This window comes from Amphiprion ocellaris, chromosome 9 (assembly GCF_022539595.1).
Source record: "Amphiprion ocellaris isolate individual 3 ecotype Okinawa chromosome 9, ASM2253959v1, whole genome shotgun sequence".
In the NCBI taxonomy this organism is placed as follows: domain Eukaryota; kingdom Metazoa; phylum Chordata; class Actinopteri; family Pomacentridae; genus Amphiprion; species Amphiprion ocellaris.
In genome coordinates, this window is record NC_072774.1 from 35,766,502 (window position 1) to 35,785,080 (window position 18,579).

General features: G+C 43.1%; 2 protein-coding genes across 2 annotated transcripts; both read left to right on the forward strand.

Moving 5' to 3' along the window:
• Positions 1–1,841: 1,841 nt before the first annotated feature.
• On the forward strand, positions 1,842–11,010 carry LOC118469629 (uncharacterized). Its single transcript, XM_055013479.1, has 3 exons — positions 1,842–1,879; positions 2,056–2,111; positions 3,006–11,010. The coding sequence occupies exon 3, from the start codon at positions 8,103–8,105 to the stop codon at positions 9,630–9,632; it is 1,530 nt and encodes a 509-aa protein (XP_054869454.1). The 5' UTR covers positions 1,842–1,879; positions 2,056–2,111; positions 3,006–8,102; the 3' UTR covers positions 9,633–11,010.
• LOC129349719 (C-C chemokine receptor type 5-like) lies at positions 9,757–12,448 on the forward strand. The gene is given in 5 exon segments (XM_055013944.1): positions 9,757–9,797; positions 10,621–10,897; positions 11,506–11,526; positions 11,829–12,218; positions 12,221–12,448. Coding segments are annotated over 5 exon segments (957 nt in total).
• The last annotated feature ends 6,131 nt before the right edge of the window (positions 12,449–18,579 follow it).

Sequence of the window (18,579 nt, forward strand, 5' to 3'; positions counted from 1 at the left end):
AATAATGACATGGGCATAATTGTGCTGCTCAAGTTGTCTTGTCAATTCAGGATGAGAGCATCCTGTTCTGTTGTCACAAATTATTAAACTAAATTTATCCATCACTTTCCCTAAGTCGTCTGGTTATGGATGGCTAATATTCCATCTTCAATAAAAAGCCTATGTGAAGGTGCTTGGCAGGGATGTGATGAGTGTTAAGACAGCAGGGTGTTTTAGAATCTTTGGGACCGAGCAACCTTACAGAGCTGTTAAGGACCACTCAATACTCCTCCACAGCTGAAAGACACTAAGTAACCAAGACAACGCTGGTGTTAGCCTCTTTACACACACACCACTCTCCTTCCTTGCTGTTTCAGTCCACAGTTATAATATTAGGTGTCTCACTGACAAATTGCAATTACCTCTGCTTGTTGAAGACCTTGACGTTAACTGTAAGGAGTGCTGATGTAAATAACCGAAAAATATCTACAATGCAGTTAATAGAAAAAACTGTTAGAAAACACCACGGAATGCATTTACCAGTTGAAAATAACTGGTTCTTAGTCAGCAGGGACATCCAAATTAGAACCTGCTGTGTACATACATTCAAGCTTCACTCCAGTAGCTTTAAGTGCAATTCGGGACTGATTTCAGTGGCATTCAGATCATTTATGTGATTAGCTGACCTAAAGTACAAGAGGTGCATTGGAGAATATGTGGTGCCCCAACAACACATTCTCCAAAACGTGATATATTCTTTTGTGTAGCAAGTCAAACACTACATTTACTATAGAAATTTCAAATTTGAAAAATGGTAAAATAATGTATCACAAAGTGATTCCATTTGTGTTTCAGTAATAAAAGGGTGAGCTAGTCCTGTGCTTCCATGTGTTAGGAAGACTCAGAACATATTAAAATAAAAATAATTAAGGTGAATTACACTTAGCAGTACTACTAAAATAGACTGATCCATACTGAGAGACAGTTAACCTCACATGGTATTTCATATGTTGTGCTCAAACTACTGGCAACTGCAACATCGTTTCTTAACTCTGTGAATTATGTGAATCACATCACTGACAAGAATTTTCATTGAAGACACTTTCTACCCTGCTATTCCAACAATCCTAATGAATTGCCAAAGAGCAAGCAGGGGTCTTTTTTGGGCACTGCTATAGAAATTAATGTTACGTAATTTCCTTCTCACTGTCTGAGCCTTGACAGAAGCTCAGATTTTCACCCCTGTGCTACGTTTGACACACTTTCCAACCTGTTTTTCAGATCTATATATTGCAGGTCTCTATAGTCTCATTTTATTAGGATAGCCACTGCAGCTCCTATTACTGTCACTATGACATGTTATACCCACCTGATTTGTGTTGCAACTGTGTTTCTGCAGATTCTTACATGGTTACTGATCTTCTTGTATATTTTTCCATTTTCCCATCACAACGTAATTTGTTTTACAAGCAGATTTTTCATGTCCTGTTGTGATCCTTTTAATGTGTAGCCATGAAGTAGACCCACAAATAGAGAAAGTACAGGTGTTCACAGGGCATTTTGTTCCATAACTACGCAATTAGACTAACTGAACAGATGTATTCAATTTTGTTACACACTCTAAGAAATGAAACACTGGTGTTGTTTGGATTATATAATGTTTTATGATGAAATTAGTTGTACTTATTAATTTTTAACAGTCAACACAAGCAGGTTTCATTGCATTTAAATAGAAGTGCAAGATTTTAAGGCTAATAAATACAGCAGTTTTAAACCAGCATAACCAGCTTGCTTCAAATGTACCAGCCCTTTCAGGAAATAAAGAATGTCCCAACACGCTTTCCGTACTCGCTCATGTGCAGTTCCTTTCCTCAGACGCCCGTGATCCCGTTGGGAATAGGTGAGTGAACAGAGAGCGCTTTCCGTTGTAGGTTCAGATACAGAAAAAAAAACAGAATGTGGCTTAAAATCTGCTTTATCATTTCTACATATTCTTGTCGATTGTCTGAGTTTTATATAGTTATTTTTAGTAGGGTACAGAGGTGTAGTGAGAACTTTTTTTTATCTCCTTTTCAGAGCGGCTAGCGAGAGACCGCATCGTTGCTGTATGTAACACACTTTATTTTTACGAGGTATGTGAGCTCCCTCTCCTTTTTTGTCTTTTGTGTATATTGTTCAACTGTTTTCATAATTCTGTCTCAATATTTATGTATATTGTGTTTGTGTAATTTGCTATACTTATAAGAGATGGCCCGTGACCTTGTTGGGAATAGAGCGGCTAGCGAGGGACCGCGTTGTTGCTGTATCTAACATGTCTTTTATTTTTTCTAGAAAATATTAAATGCACCTGTAGTGTCAGATATGTGTGCCATGCACTCCAGATGTCGATGGAGTTTATTTCTGTGTATGTTGACCAGAGAAGAAAGTTAGCATCCAGTAAATATTAGCTTTAATGTTAGCATCAGTCATAGCCTGATTAAAGCTAACATAGCATTAAGCTAACGATGATTGTGTTTCATATAAACAGCTGAAGTGTGTTGTGTTAGTATGATGTGGTGCATTTAGTTAATAAAACTGTCAGTGGAGACGCTGGTTCACATTAATGTAATGTTTAGAAAACCTAAATGTGATTAAAACAGTGAGGTTAAGGTTCTGTGTTGTCAGTAGTCCTGAATATCTGCTGAGTCTCTGAAGTTAAACTGGAGAAAACAGTAAATTTACTGCATAACGGTTAATGTTGTTTAATGACTGATTCACATGTTGTAGTACTTATTCCTTCAACTTAGATTGGAAAAATAAACTTCCAGAATATGATCAAAGTAATGATGAACATTAGTTATTACATTTAAATTACAGCACAGAGAAGCTGGATAATAAAATCCTCTCCTCTAAAGCTAAAGTGACTGCAGACCTTTCTGTCTTTCAGTGCTTGGAAAACTATATGAAACAGGAAATCTGTCCAGGGTTACTATAAAAATGAACCTCTACTGTTGATGCTGATACTGTGACATCTGTCTTCATCTCAGGTGTCTCATGTTCACTGTGAGGATCTTCTGAGTGAAGCCAGCAGAAGGAAAACCTCATCTGGATGTGAAGAAGGAGACTGAATGGACAACATCCTCGGTGAACCACTTCCTGTTTAACTTTCACTTACAGAACGACAGACCAACTTTCAGCAGTTTATTATTCTCTGTTCTTAGTATTCACAGGTTCCATTTATCACCTTTAACTTCATCTCTGCTGTTGTAGCAGAAATACAATATAAAAAGTCCATGTTATTTATAGCAGATGTGCAGCATTAAAACAGCTACACTTTCAGGTCAAGAGCTTCATTGGTCCCTTTATTGCACATTTAAAAACTACATTATTTAACAATTCTGAACGGTAAAGATGTGTAAACACATGAAATAAATGGATGAAATAAACAATTTATTGCTTAGAGTGAAGTGTAGAAACTACTGGTGGGATGCGATTAAAAAAGTAATCTATTTAATTACAGGCTTTGTAATTAATTAATCGCAATAATTGCAGTTTTGTCAAATAGCAATATTTGACTAAGTGAAGTTTTTCAATTCAAATAAAATTGTGGTTGACAGTTGAATCAATGAACAGACATATATGTGTTTATAATTTAAAATTTATTTTAAAAAAGGAAAATGGGACATATAGAAAAAGTGATTTTGATGACTTAAAGCCTGAATTTAGTTGTTTTTTCCACTGTATGGCACATAGAATCAGCATAAGTAGTTCAAGGAGCTTCAGAAAGTTGAAAATACAGAGATTCATTCTGTTTTCATCTTTCCTGGGTCTAATAAATGGTGGAATTTTGATGGTTCTTTTTATAGGAATATCAATTTTTATTTATGTAACTTTTTTATAAACAGAATGTTTATAATGAAGTTATTAAAAGAGATATTGTTGTTGTTTAGGTTGTTCCTCCTCCAAGGAGGCAGAGCCTTGATGGAGTAAAAACTTAAACCACAAAAATGTTTCATTTCTATTTATCTGCATTTTTCATCTGTCTGCTACATTCACAGATTACTGCAAATCTAAGTGCATTTACAGCGATTTTATTCAACATTTTAAGACTTTCTGTAAACTCGAGCACTGTCTAGAAAAGTGGTCTATTATGGGATGGCTACACCATTAGCCGTTAGCATGACTTGTAGCTAACGTTAGCTCTGGTGCTAACAGCAACATGTTTTACATTGAGGTGATACCGTCAGCTTGAAGTGACGCAGTGATCAGAAAACTCTTTGTTGTACAATTTGCACACAACCAGGCTTTTATCCAAGCTGCCATCAGGAAGATTTTTAAAAGAAAACTTTCTGCCCAACAAACTCAATCTCGTCTTCCTTCACTGTTCACCAGAGCCTGACTTCACTCAGTGCTTCCTGTGCTTCTTCTTCATGGCTATAAACAGACTTTAGGTTCATTACCGCCACCTACTGGAGTGTTCATCAGAGTTACTGGTGTGCCAGAAATGAGGGAACTGAGGAGGGTGCAATTAATTATTATTTTTAACGCGTTTTTCCCCCCGATGTAATTAATTAATTAATCGAAATTAACGCGTTAAAGTCCCAGCCCTAGTAAAAACTGAACAGTCACAAGACAAGTTATATTATGAAGAGAGGCGCTGAATCTGCAGCATTATTGTTATTACTGGAAGGATGAGGAGGACTCAGTGCTGCTCTTCCTCACAGTGATGAAGGAGAAAAGACTCTTCAGACAACCACAGCTGGATGTTCATGTTCTCTGGAGCTCTCAGTCCATCAGACCAGATGTTCCCAATGATCCAGACCAAGGCTGGAAGGAAAAGACACTAACAGTGAGGAAAAGATCTCCAAGATCCTTTCATTCCAGCTGCTGGAACATTAAATATGAGAGTGAACATATCAGGATATGAATGGAACACAATACAGTGTTGTGTTTTGTCCTATTTTTTAATCTTCTGGAAATGTCTGTTTTCCTGGTTGAGGCTAAAGACCATTTTACTGCCTTAGATGGATAATAACGTTTATTCTTTTTCTTCTAATGTATCATTAGAAATTAGCATGAGCTCCACAGTTGTCTGACCATACACTGTTGGATGAACAGAAGCTGTTAAAAACAGTATGAACCAAAGAACAGAGATATTAAGTCAGAATTGAACTGTCCTTCATTCACTGAACTAAGAGATCAACATTCATCAGTAACAGAGTTCTGTGGAGGAATATTAATGTAGATTAATTTCTGTCTTCTGATCATTAATGAACTGCACCTCGAGACAGTAGTTATCGATCTGTTATGACTGATCCATTATGATTGATCAGCTGTGACCTGCAAGACACTTAGCTACAGCTAACAGTTAACTAGTTTATGACACTGACAAACCTGATTCAGCATTAGTGTGAACACAAAGTTAGGAAACGTAACTTGAGATTTACAGAACAACTCTAAAACACGATGTTAGAACATGTTTATATCAGAGGTTCCAGTCTTATGTTAACTTACAGTAACTTCAGCTACAGTAACGTAGGTGATTGTTTTATATGTGATATTCTCCAGTTGTGGAGTAGAGTACAGCTAGTTACAAAGCTTACTAATGTTGTTAGCAGCAGCGTCGGTAAACAGCAGAAGCTGGGAAATGAGGGCGGGACAGAGAGTCCTCGGCTCTCAGTCAGTCTGACCAATCACTGCTCTCCGGCTCTGCCCTCTGAGAATCTTTTTTTCATCTCTGGCTCCAAAAATCCAAGATGTCAACCAGGAAGTAGCAAAATTTGGGCTTCATTTTCTCACTGCAGAAACCAGCAGGTGACGTCATGGGTGCTACGTCCATCTTTATATACAGTCTATGCCATCATCATACTTCTAGACCAGGTGAAATGCTTTCAGACACTTCAGCTACAACCAACCCTGCATTAAGTAATCTGATAACATATATTTCCCAGGAGGTGAGAAAGACTATAAGAGTCCAGTTAAAGGAGGAATGTGGAGGAAGGGATGTTAGGTGCACACAAGCTCAGAGTAGTGTAGACCACTTACCCAGTGACTCTAGCAAAGTTAGTTCTACAAGATGTGAAAGAACCTCCAGTTTTCAGAGGCGATGGGTCAGACAGGAATGCAGTCTGTGAATGGGAAGAGCTAATGAGAAGATAGCTCACAAAACAAGCCATACCGGTGAAAGAACAGCATGCTGAAATGTGTAAGCTAATGACCAAGGCTAAAGGCATTGTGAGGATAACTTCAAGGAGCAGCCCTTCACTGAAGCCCCTGGAGAAACCCGACATCATTTTAGATATCCTCAGGCAACATTTTAGTGATGTGACCTATTCATGCATGTCCATGGCTGATTTTTACAGCACACAGTTCCTGTGGAGGGAGAAAATCCTGTAGAGTACTTGGTTTGGCTGAACAAGGCAGTTGATGCAGCAGAGGAGTGCCTGAAAAGGGTAGGAAAACATGTAGAAGATCCCTGTCAAGAAGCAGTTATGATGTTTGTTAAATACTGCCCAGATCCAAGTCTCACTGCTGTTCTCAAGTTCAAAGCACCAGATAAATGGACAGCCAGTGAAATTCAAGAGCTCATTGATCGTTACCAAATTGAAGCAAAAGAACAGGTGCTCTCCATTTCAAAACGTCCAAAGCCAGTCACAGTTCATGTGCAGACTCCTGCTCCCGATGATTCAAAAGCAGCATGCCATCCAGGTGAAATCTCTGTGCAGCTGGAAAATTGTGGAGCAGATAAATCTTCTTGTGATGATGGCTGGCCCGCATAAGGTGAGGGGATGTGTGGGCACCAATAAAGAAATCCTCAGTAATTATGACATTGAGCAGCACTACATGAAAGCATGTGTAGCTGCACCAGTTGGTGCTAAAGTGATAGCTCAAAACACACAAAGAATAGGCCCTTATGATGAACTGTTTTACACCCCTGTTAGCATTAACAAACTGCGAGTTCAGGGGATGCTTGATTCAGGCTCTATGGCATTGCACACCTAGTGAAAAAGCAGAGCAGAAGATGGTAAGTGATGGTGTACTCTTAAAGTCCATTCCCTTAACTCAAGAAATTGTGCTAGTAGGTTGTGGTGGAACGCTGAGCAAGCCCAAGTGCATGTATGAGGTGGAAATGAAACTGTATGGAGAAACCTGTGTTGTCCCCATTCTTGTAGTGCCAGGCCAACGTGATGATTTAATCATAGGCACAAATGTCATCAGGTTCCTCATGCACCAACTGAAAATCACCAGTGACTACTGGCATCTCGTTTCCAGTGGCAGTCTTCTTCAAGTGTGAGCAGTTTCTTGACCTCATGGCTAATTCATCCCGGTGGCGAGGTGATGAGCTTCCAGACAAGATTGGCACAGTCAAACTTCAGCAGTCAGTCACGCTGCTAGCAAGGCAAGAGCACCTTGTGTGGGGTCACCAGAAAGTACAGTGATCATTGAGCCCACTTCATCCAAGTCTATGCCACGCAACATTATGGTTGGGCGAATTATCACACCATTATGGGGGGATAGGTGAGTTCCCATGAAAATTACTAACCTGTCAGATAAGACTGTTACCCTGAAGAGGAACTGTAAGCTGGCAGATGTCTTTCCTTGTTTGGCTGTGGAGGAGTTTGAGGTCTTCCAGGGCACCAGCAAACCTGAAAAAGCTAAACAGGAGGAAAAGTGTAGCGATACCCAGTGCACAGACTTCAGACATTGGCTACAACAGGTTGGTCTAAGCGACGTTGACATTAACTTGTGTCAGACTGGACAAGCAGGCAAAATGAAATTGGTTGAGCTGCTTAAAAGATACAATGACATTTTTTCCAAGTATACGCTGGACTGTGGCGAGGTAAAAGGCTTCAAGCATCGCATCCATCTCACTGATGAAAGACCATTTCCCCTCCCTTACTGCTGAGTACCACCATTATCAGAGACTGCGGCAAGTTCTCTCTGAGATGAAAGAACAGGAAATAATAAGGTAGTCAGTGAGTGAGTATGCCTCCCCTCTTGTATTAGTGAGGAAAAAGGATGGCAGTTTGAGAATCTGCACTGATTTCAGGTGGTTGAACGCCAGGACCCTGAAGGACGCGCACTCGTTACCACACCAATCAGACTGTCTAGCTGCTCTGGGTGGAAACACCTACTTCAGTACAATGGACCTGACTTCAGGGTTTTATAACATCCCAATGGCAGAGGAAGACAAGAAATACACGGCATTCACCACACCTATGGGACTGTACGAATATAACCGAATGCCACAAGGCCTGTGTAACAGCCCAGCCTCATTCATGAGAATGATGCTCAGCATTTTTGGGGACTTAAACTTTAGCAATCTTCTGTGTTATCTTGATAACCTGCTTGTGCTTGCTTCAACTGAACAGGAGGCTTTGGAGAGGCTCGAGGTCGTGTTCCAGAGGCTGCGTCTCCATAACCTCAAATTGAGTCCCAAGAGGTGTCGTCTAATGTGCTCCTCTGTGAATTTTCTGGGTCATGTCATAGATGGCAGCGAAGTAGCTGTAGACCCAGCAAAGGTTGAGGTCATAACAAATATGTCAAAGACTGACCTAATGGAGGATGATGGCTGCACACCATCTGTAAACAGGATAAAATCCTTCCTCGGAATGGTATCATATTATCAGCGTTTCATCCCCAGTTGCTCTTCTATAGTCAAACCATTGTTTGCTCTCACTGCAGATCAAAAGAGGAGGGCAAGAACCAAATCAAACACTAATCCTGGTTCATACAGAAAACTCAGCCCTTCTGATTGGTCAGATGAATGTGATGCAGCTCTGTCTAAACTCAAAGATAGCCTTTTGAACTGTGTCATTCTCACTCACTCAGACTTTTCTCAGCCTCTTATCCTGTCCATTGATGCTTCTTTAGATGGGCTTGGTGCTGTTTTGTCACAAATACCAGCTGGACCAGAGAAAGCCCATCCCATTGCATTTGCCAGTAAAACCCGGAGTAGTTCTCAGAAAATGTATCCAGCTCACAGGCACAAGTTTCTCGTATTGAAGTCGAGTGGTTGTGAAAAATTTAGTCACTGGTTGAGGGGACACCCTTTTACTGTATGGACAGACAACAACCCGCTGACTTATATTTTGACCAAGTCTAAGCTAGATGCATGTGAGCAGCGCTGGGTGTCCAAACTTTTACCTTACACCTTTGATTTAAAGCATATTCCTGGCACAAAGAACATAGTTGCAGATGCACTCAGTAGAGATCTCTTTGCAACAACAGTCAGCCACAGGCTCATCACAGAGCAGTACAGCCATCTGCTTGCTGAGGCTGAAGGTGGTAGCCATGATGGAATACAGGACACCTTCCGTTTAAAGGTCCAGTGTCATCAGGTGAAGAAAACAGCTCATGGTGGTGTGGAGCCTCAGACCAGCTCTCTTAAGTTTCAGTGTAATGCTGTGGAAGTTAAGGCTCTTCTGGATGTTCATGATCAGTGGGACGTGGTCGCTGAGACAAGGGCAGTGGAGATATTTCAGTCTGTTCAAGATCTGTTGTTGCCGGGACAGGATTTGCTTCCTGTATTCACACTGGAGATGCTCCAACGCAGTCAACAGCTTGATCCAACTATATCAAGGCTCATGCCATTTGTGGACCGTAGGAGGCGCCCTTCCAGGCATGAAAAGAATGGATTTGACTCTAAAGCAATGGCACTCATGAAGCAGTGAGAGAGGCTTAAGATCCATAATGGAGTCCTCTACCGGGTCACCAAGGACCCCCTGAGCAAGCAAAAGAGACATCAGTTTGTGCTGTCTGATAATATCAAGGAAAAAGCACTGTTTGGCATTCATGATGTTGCTGGACACCAGGGGCATGCAAGAACTCTACACCTGGCAAGACGGCAGTTCTTTTGCCCGAAGATGGAGTCTGACATAAAAGAGCATGTGAAGTGCTGTCAAAGGTGCATTTTAGCCAAAACACCAGGCCCGTCTGATCGAGCCCCTCTTGAGAGTATTAGAGCTTCAGCCCCCATAGAACTAGTGTGTTTGGACTTCTGGAGAGCAGAGGATGGTAAACAACACTCAGTAGATGTTCTAGTTCTGACAGATCATTTCACTAAGCTAGCCCATGCTTAGTGAAAAAGTAGCTTTCTGCCCTGTTGGAGCCTAATGTCAGGAATCAGTCTTGATATTGTCGATCTCTTTTAATTTGCCAATCGCAGCATGCCTAGAAGGGAAAGACTCAAGAGAGACATAGAAAGAGAGCTACAGCAAGCCGCCCAGGGAAGCAACTCTCTGCTCTCCTGAATTAAAAAAAAAACATCTAAGGAGGATGAGGAGACAGATCATGATCATGAAGAACAAAGGTCAGAGTGTCAGGGCTCCCTCCTCTGTCCCAGCTTCAGCCCCCACCTGACCTCCCTCATCCTCCCTCATCCTCCCTCATCCTCCCTCTCCCCCTCCTTCCTCCTATTCCTCTCTCCACCTTCCTGCTCTGTCCAGCTGCTGCTCATCACCAATCACTCGTCAACCGAACTCCGGGCAGCTGTGGTGCAGCACACCTGATGATCATCTCCACCATAAAAGCTGGCTGCACACTCCACACCCTGCCAGATAGTAAACTCTGCTCATGCAGTCAGTCGTCTAGCCTTGAACCTTTACTGAGATTTTTCCATTGAAAAGCTTTACCTTGACTAACCCTGTTTCTCTTGCCTAGCTCCGCTGACCCAGCTGCCCGGTTCCACCTGCTCTGTCCTCCCGTCTCCTGCACTCTGGATCCAGCCCTGACCAGACCTCCCCCCCGCTGCCTCCCTCACCTTGGACCTGCTGCCTGCTCCTGGAACCCCTGCTCATCGTGGAGGGTCTCTGCCTGCCGTACTCCCCCCTCGGCTCTGGAAAACACCCCGTCTGTCGCCCCTCCTGGAACGAGGCCCTCCTGCCCGCTCTCCGCCGCCCCACCCCACGGAGAACGCCAACCGGGCCACCGGTTCCTGGTACAGTCACCCCCCCAACCTCCCTTTTAGTTCAGTTATTCCAGTCACCAGGTTCCCCACCCCGTCCAGCACTCCCCTTTGTTTTGTTAAATAAAATCCACCTTTGTTCTTGCCTCAGTCCCTCGTCTGTGTGCTCTCTGCTCAGGTTCACCCCCACGCCGTGACACAGAGTCAACATCAGAGTCATGTTAACTGTTTAGGGCCCTTTTCTCTAATTTTATTGAGACATCTTAAAAGCTGTTCCTGATTTATTTTGCCAACACAATGTGATTTGATGGAACTAAATCAGGCAATAGGCTGTATTAGCAAAATATATTATTTTGTCCTAACCATGAGTTACTTCTACTTTACAACACTTGCAGTAATTTTGTATTTACATTGATAGGCTATTATTTAAACTTTGACTTTTATTGACTCTTTGTGTGTTACTATTAAGATGTTAAAATAAATGCTGTTACAGAAAATGTGTTCCTGATTTTTTTTTTTTTTTTTCAAATCTCCCACTGTTATATTAAGACAGCCAGTGGTTCTACACGCTGCGCAAGGTGTCCTTGTTTTTTTACTGAGCACCTGCCCTCCAAAATGTCTGTGCACACCACTGATGCAAGCTGAGTGCGGGAGTCTATCAGGTGGGGCTTTTACATTTTTAGAATTGATATTATTTTTACTATTTAACTTGCACATTGTAACAAATTACTCATATTCTCACATATAAGATGTATTAGAACAGACCACATTATTCACAGAGCTGAATTCTAGAGATTATATCAGATGTTTTCTCTGGTGAAAACAGCCATCCTCATGTCATGTGTGAAACAGCTACCATGTCATGTCAGCTGAGCGATTAACTTCACTGAGGCTGGTGAAGTGTCACCTCATGTCATGTCACATCCTGTTCTTACCCACCTTCCTCCTCTGCTCCTCTAAACAGTTAGGTTTCTGCAGTGGGACTTTGTTTGTGACCCTAATGAGCGTGGACCGCTACCTGGCCATCGTCCATGCTGTGGCGGCCATTCAAGCCCGGACGCTTCGCTATGGAATCACAGCCAGTGTCATCACCTGGGTCATATCAGTCATCATGGCAACCCCTCAGGTTGTATTTGCCTCCTTGGAGATGGATGGAGATGACTCCCACTGCCACCCAATCTACCCAGAGGACAACCAGTACTTCTGGAAGATGCAGCAAAACTTCAGTAAGAACACAGTGGGCCTTTTTGTATGCCTTCCCATCATAGTTTTCTGCTATGTGAAAATCCTTGTTGTGCTCTCAAAGTGCAGGAACTCCAAGAAGAACAGAGCTGTGAAGCTGATTTTCACCATAGTGTGTGTGTGTTTGTGGTGTGTTGGGTTCCGTACAATGTCTTGGTTTTCCTTCAGACACTGGAGCAGCTTGGAGTTCTGAACAACTGTAATGTTTCAAAAGCCATCAGCTCTGCCATGGGCTTCGCTGAGATCATTGCACTGTCTCACTGCTGTATAAATCCAGTAGTTTATGCATTTGTAAGGGAAAATTTCAGGAAGTCACTGGCCAGGGTGCTGTCTTGTCCCTGAGTTACCCAACTAGAAGTGCTTTGAGTCAAGGGGACATGGCAGAGAAAGAGACCTCCCACACACCTGTTAGATCAGATCTCTCTCTCGCGCTCTCTCTCTGTGTGTGTGTGTGTGTGTGTGTGTGTGTGTGTGTGTGTCTACAGAGATGTCCAAAACACCTGTCAAATCAGACTATCGGAAAGGTGTCATCTGCATCATGGTGGTGGTTGCATATGTGCTTGCAGTTTTTGGTTAATTTTTAATGAAGCTTAGAGATTACATAGAGGACAAATTGTGTTTGTGTGTGCAAATGAGGTGTAGTGCTTGTGACTCGCGATTGGAAGAGCTGTAAAATTGTGCGTAGACTATTCACAGTAACAAGGGAGTGATTCATTTATAAAGTGCATAGAATAAAACAAATTCATAAAACATTTACCGTAATTTCCGGACTATTGAGCGCACCTGAATATAAGCCACACTCAGTAAATTTAAAGCAGAAAAAAGTTTTATACACATATAAGCCGCACCTGACTATAAGCCACAGGTGTCCATGTTGTAACATGAGATATTTACACAGAAAGTTTGTTTTTTAACTTTTAATTAAATAAATGCTTTTTCCCCCCCAAACAGTGCCTGTAACATGGCAGTAAAACCATAGACTGTATATAAAGATGGACGTAGCTACCGTGATGTCACTCGTTGGTTTCTGCACTGAGAAAATGAAGCCGCTTCCTGGTTGACATCTTGGACTTTTGGAGGCAGTGACGACAACAAGATTCTCAAAGGGTGGAGCCAGAGAGCAGCGATTGGTCAGACTGACTGCGAGCCGAGGACTCTCTATCCCGCCCACATTTGCCAGCTTCTGCTGTTTACCGACACTGCTGCTAACAACATTAGCCTCCAAAAGTGAAGATAAACTCTACAGGTAAGTCATTTTTGTAACTAGTTATACTCTTTTCCACATCTGGACATCACATATAAAGCAGTGAAGTTACTGTAAGTTAACATCAGACTGTAACTTCTGATATAAACGTTATGTATACGTATATGTTCTAACATCATGTTTTAAAATTGTTCTGTAAATCTGAGGTTATGTTTCCTGATTTAGTGTTAACGCTGACGCTAAATCAGGTTAGTCAGCGTCATAAACTAGTTAACTGTTAGCTGTAGCTAAGTGTCCTGCAGGTCACAGCTGATCAATCATAACGGATCAATAACTGCTGTTTTAATGATCAGCAGATATAAATAAATCTACGTTAATGTTCCCCCACAGAACTGTTACTGATGAATGTTAATCTCTCAGTTCAGTTCTGAGTTAATATCTCTGTTCTTTGCTTCAGACAGTTTTTTTTGTCTACAATAGTGTATGGTCAGATAACTGTGTGGAGCTCATGTTAATGCTAATGATACATTAGAATAAAACAGAATAAACTTTATTGTCCATCTAAGGCAGTAAAATTGTTACAGGCCAGGGGGGTTTGAACCCTGAGTGCAGGCCACAGATGGCAGACAGACAGATATTCTTAAACAAGGACTTTATTCCAAAAAAATACAAGACACAGGCTGAGCTGACCAAAGCAAACCAAACTCCGAAATTAGTGAATTTAACCAAAACCAAACAGAGCTCTAAAATAATCAAGAATTATAAACAAACTAACCACTACACGGGCTAAAACCTAAACACAATGGCTTGACTCACAATCAGTGAGTCCAAACGGGGAGGGCGGCAGACAGGTTCTGAAGCAGGCGGTCTGGGGCGGCGTACGCCGGTGCTGCTAGACACGCAGCGGAGAGCGCAGGGCTGATAACGTGCAGCTTAGATCAGCGGCGAGGAGCCGAGGCGGGGACAGAGGGGAAGCTCCGGGATCAAGCCGGGCTCTCTATGGAGAGTTCTAGGGCAGGACTAAGCGGGCAGAGGGAGTCCGGAGCTGAAACAGACCTGGGCGCAGCGGCTGGCGGGGAGCCAGCTGAAGCAATGATCCAGCGGAGACTGGTGGGCTTTAAATGCAGCTGATGTGTGATCGGGCACAGCTGCGCTCCCTCTGCAGCTGTGTCCCATCGGCCGGGATCGTCAGCATGGCCAACGGCGTAGCACAGAGGGGAGGTACCAGGAAGGGGACAACAAGAGACAGAAACAGGTAGAACTGACAGAGAGGAGGAGAAGAGAGGAATAAAGATGCGAGGAGGAGAAAAGGACAGAGAAGCAAGGGATGAGAAAAGGAGGGAGAGAGAGAGAAAAGAAGGACAAGAGGTAAATCTTTAGATGTGAATTCTGTGCCATTATCTGACGTGATGCACTTGATTTTTCCATAAGGAGTCACATAAGCAATGAACTTTTCTGTACCTTTAAAGGTATCGCTCTTCGCTTTCAAGAAGTACACAAAAACTGCTCCTGAATAGTCATCAGTAAATGCTAAGGTGTATCTGAATCCATCTTTTGCTTCTGGTTCTATTGGGCCAGCTAAATCAGTGTGTACAAGCTCTAATACTGCCTTTGCTCTTTTGTCAGGCTCTCTGTTTCTGCTCTGAACAAATATTCCTTTTGTGCACACCTCACACTGTAGGTTAGACCTTTCAGTTTTAGCTTTGATCTTCATTCCCTCTGTAACACTTTCCAACTTCAACACATCTTCGTAGTTACAGTGACCAAGGATTTCATGCCATGTTTAAACTCATAACACCCATGACATTCATCTACATTTTCATAACAGTGTGATTATAGAGAGACACTGTTCCCCTGACATTGAGTACATGTCTGTTAGATGCCGACCTTATTTTCTCCCGAGAGAGCTAACAGTAGTGATTGTCACTGCTGTTTACATTCCACCGGATGCTAATGCTAGCACGGCGCTCTCTCTCCTGCTGAACGCCATAAATGAACAGCAGCGGGCCCACCCCGATGGTGTTCACATTATAGCTGGAGACTTTAATAAGGCCAATTTAAAGACTGTGCTCCCAAAGTTCCATCAGCATGTCAAATGTCCAATCAGAGGGGAAAACACTCTAGATCATGTTTATTCTAACATCAAGCATGGCCACAGAACGACAGCCCTCCCCCACCTCGGCCAGTCAGACCATCTCTCCCTGCTGCTCATCCCTTCATACACCCCACTGAGACGCAGATCCAGACCCACCATAAAGACCGGAACAACTTGGCCTGAGAATGCACTCTCTAATCTACAGGACTGCCTCCAACACACAGACTGGGATCTTTTTGAACACAAGGACCTGGACACATTCACAGGGACATTACTGGACTACATTAAGTTGTGTATGGGAACTGTGTCTGTGGACAAAGTCATCCAGGTTTTTCCAAACCAAAAACCCTGGATGACCAGCCGGGTCCGCTCACTCCTCAAGGTTCGCGATGCTGCCTTCAGGTCAGGTGACAGAGCTCTCTACAGTGCAGCTCAAGCTGACCTGAAAAAAGGAATCAAGGAAGCCAAAGTGAACTATAAGAGGAGGATAGAGTCCCACTTCACTTCAAAGACTACCGCCCTGTTGTCCTCACACCTGTTATAATGAAGTGCTTTGAGAGACTGGTTCTCCAGCACATCAACGACTGTCTCCCCCCCACACTCGACTCCCACCAGTTTGCATACCGAGCGAACAGATCCACAGAGGACACCATCGCCATAGCTCTGCACGCTGTGTTGAGCCACCTGGAACAACCGCAGACCTATGCCAGGATGCTCTTTGTGGATTACAGCTCGGCTTTCAATACAATCATACCGGACATCCTGATAAACAAACTGGACACCCTGGGCCTCCCTCCTCTCACATGCAGCTGGATTAAGGACTTTCTAACCAACAGACCACAGTCTGTGAAACTTGGTCCACCCTCCACCCACACACTGAGCACCGGTACACCACAGGGCTGTGTGCTGAGCCCCCTCCTGTACTGTCTCTACACCTATGACTGCAGACCGGCCAACAGAAACAACATCATCATCAAATTTGTTGATGACACCACAGTGGTCATTCAAATCTCAGCGGGAGATGAGACAGCCTACAGAGAGGAGGTCCAGAAACTCACAACCTGGTGTTCAGTAAACAACCTGACACTAAACACCTCAAAGACAAAGGAGATCATCATGGACTTCAGGAGGAACAGAACCCCCCCCACCCCCCACCCCCCCACCCCACCCCACCCCACCCCCACCCTCAGCATGTTAGTTTAATGTCATAGTTATCTTTTTCTTTTGTCTTCATCCATTCACTTGTTTTCATCACACCGTCGTCAGTTGAACTGGCAGTGAACTTTTCTGTGCTCTCGTAGCTCCTTAGCTTTGACTTGAACTCAGCAAAAGTTATCACTTTGTCACTTTGTGTGATATGGATGGAAAACGGCTTAAATGACTCCAGTAATCCCTTCAGGACCATTGCTATCAACAGGCCATCACTGAGAGACTCTTCGGCATTTCTTAGCGCTATAACAGCTGTCTCAGCTTGGATGATATAGTCCGTGACACTCTCGTTAGCACCTTTCTGGAGAGATGTTAGCTCCGTGTACAAGCTAATCACCCGTGGTTTCCCCTTACCGGCATAATGTTCTCTCAGTATTTGAAGTGCTTTTCTTCCGTCGTCCGCTGCATCTCTCATCACGAGGGAAAGACTTTTATCATCCAAAATTTGTATTAATTCGGCATAGGCTTCCTCATTTTTCTCCAAGTCTCCTTCGTTGTCCGCGTCTTCGTCAGGGTCTTTCAGTATTGTAGCCTTTAGCTCGAGCAGTGGAAGGTGTCCGAGGAACTTTGTCTCCCATAGTTCGTAATTCCTCTCATCTGCGTCGAAACACAAATGGTGCCATCGGTTCCCGAGTTCCTTCCTGGGTCCATAACCTGTTGGCACAGGCATACTAAGGGTCGGAATACCGGTAAATCATACCGTAAATTACAGAGGAAAATAACACACAACCAGTCTGTCTTGGTGCTGGGCCAGAACCATTTTGCGCCCTCTTTATTTTGTACATGCGCACATATGAATACTTCCTGTAGTTCTCCACATCAGTATAAGAGCACACTGAACAATGTCCTTATACAGTTAACAACTCCTTTCACTTTCACTAGCCCCATCCACCTGGCGGCCAGCAAATGATTAGGTTTCTTTTGTTTCATTTCCTTTGGCCCCTAGTGTGAATAGAGTTTAATCTGTTTTAACCTGTTTTTTAAGAAATTGTAATTAAATGTTTTAACTTTTGGGATCCACGTCTCACGCCTCTTGTAGTAAATTGAACTTGTGTGCCTCCAGTGTTAGAGGAAAATAATTCTCTGGGCGAAAATCCCAGGGTGGCGTTGTCGGGCCTCTGATTTCATCTGGAAATCATACGATGTATATTGTGTATGTGTAGTCACACCACGACACTTGGCGTTGTCGGCAAAATTTACTCTTGTAATGGCTGAGACGTGGGTTCCTTGTTTCAGTTTCGTTTTTATTTCCCTGTTTTGTGTATTAATTTTTTTCCTCATGTGCAGATTGGAGAGCTTGGAGACAAAGCAGCAGCAGTCCTCAGCGGATCCCTGCAGTGGTCTTGGTAGGGTTTTAATTTTGTTAGTGCAGGTTTAGCTTCTGTGGTGCTCTTGCTTCATCTTAACTACCTGTAGTGTAGTGCGTACTGTAGTTATGGAGGGATAGATACAGGATCTCAGAGATTTAATTGCACAATTAAAAACTGATAACGAGCAGTTGTGTCAGGAACAGGCTGGTTTGGAAGTCGGAAGTCTGATCGTGGGGTTATCAAGTGTTGGACTGATGAGTGTCAACAGTGTTTTGAAGCACTGAAAACTAGGCTTACCACTGCACCAGTGCTAGTCTATGCAGATTTTTCCCTCCAGTTTATTTTGGAGTATGATGCAAGCCATGGTGGCTTGGGAGCAGTGCTCTCTCAAGAGCAAGCCGGGAAGGTGAGGCCGATAGCCTATGCTAGTCGAGGGCTGAGGCCCACAGAAAAGAACATGACCAACTATAGTTCCATGAAACTCGAGCTCTTGGCCCTTAAGTGGGCCATGACCAAGAAATTTAGAGAGTACTTGTTGGCTAATAAGTGTATTGTCTACACAGACAACAACCCCTTCAGTCATTTGCCTTCTGCTAAATTAGCTGCCACCGAGCAGAGGTGGGCAGCCCAGCTGGCCTGTTTTGATTTTGAGCTT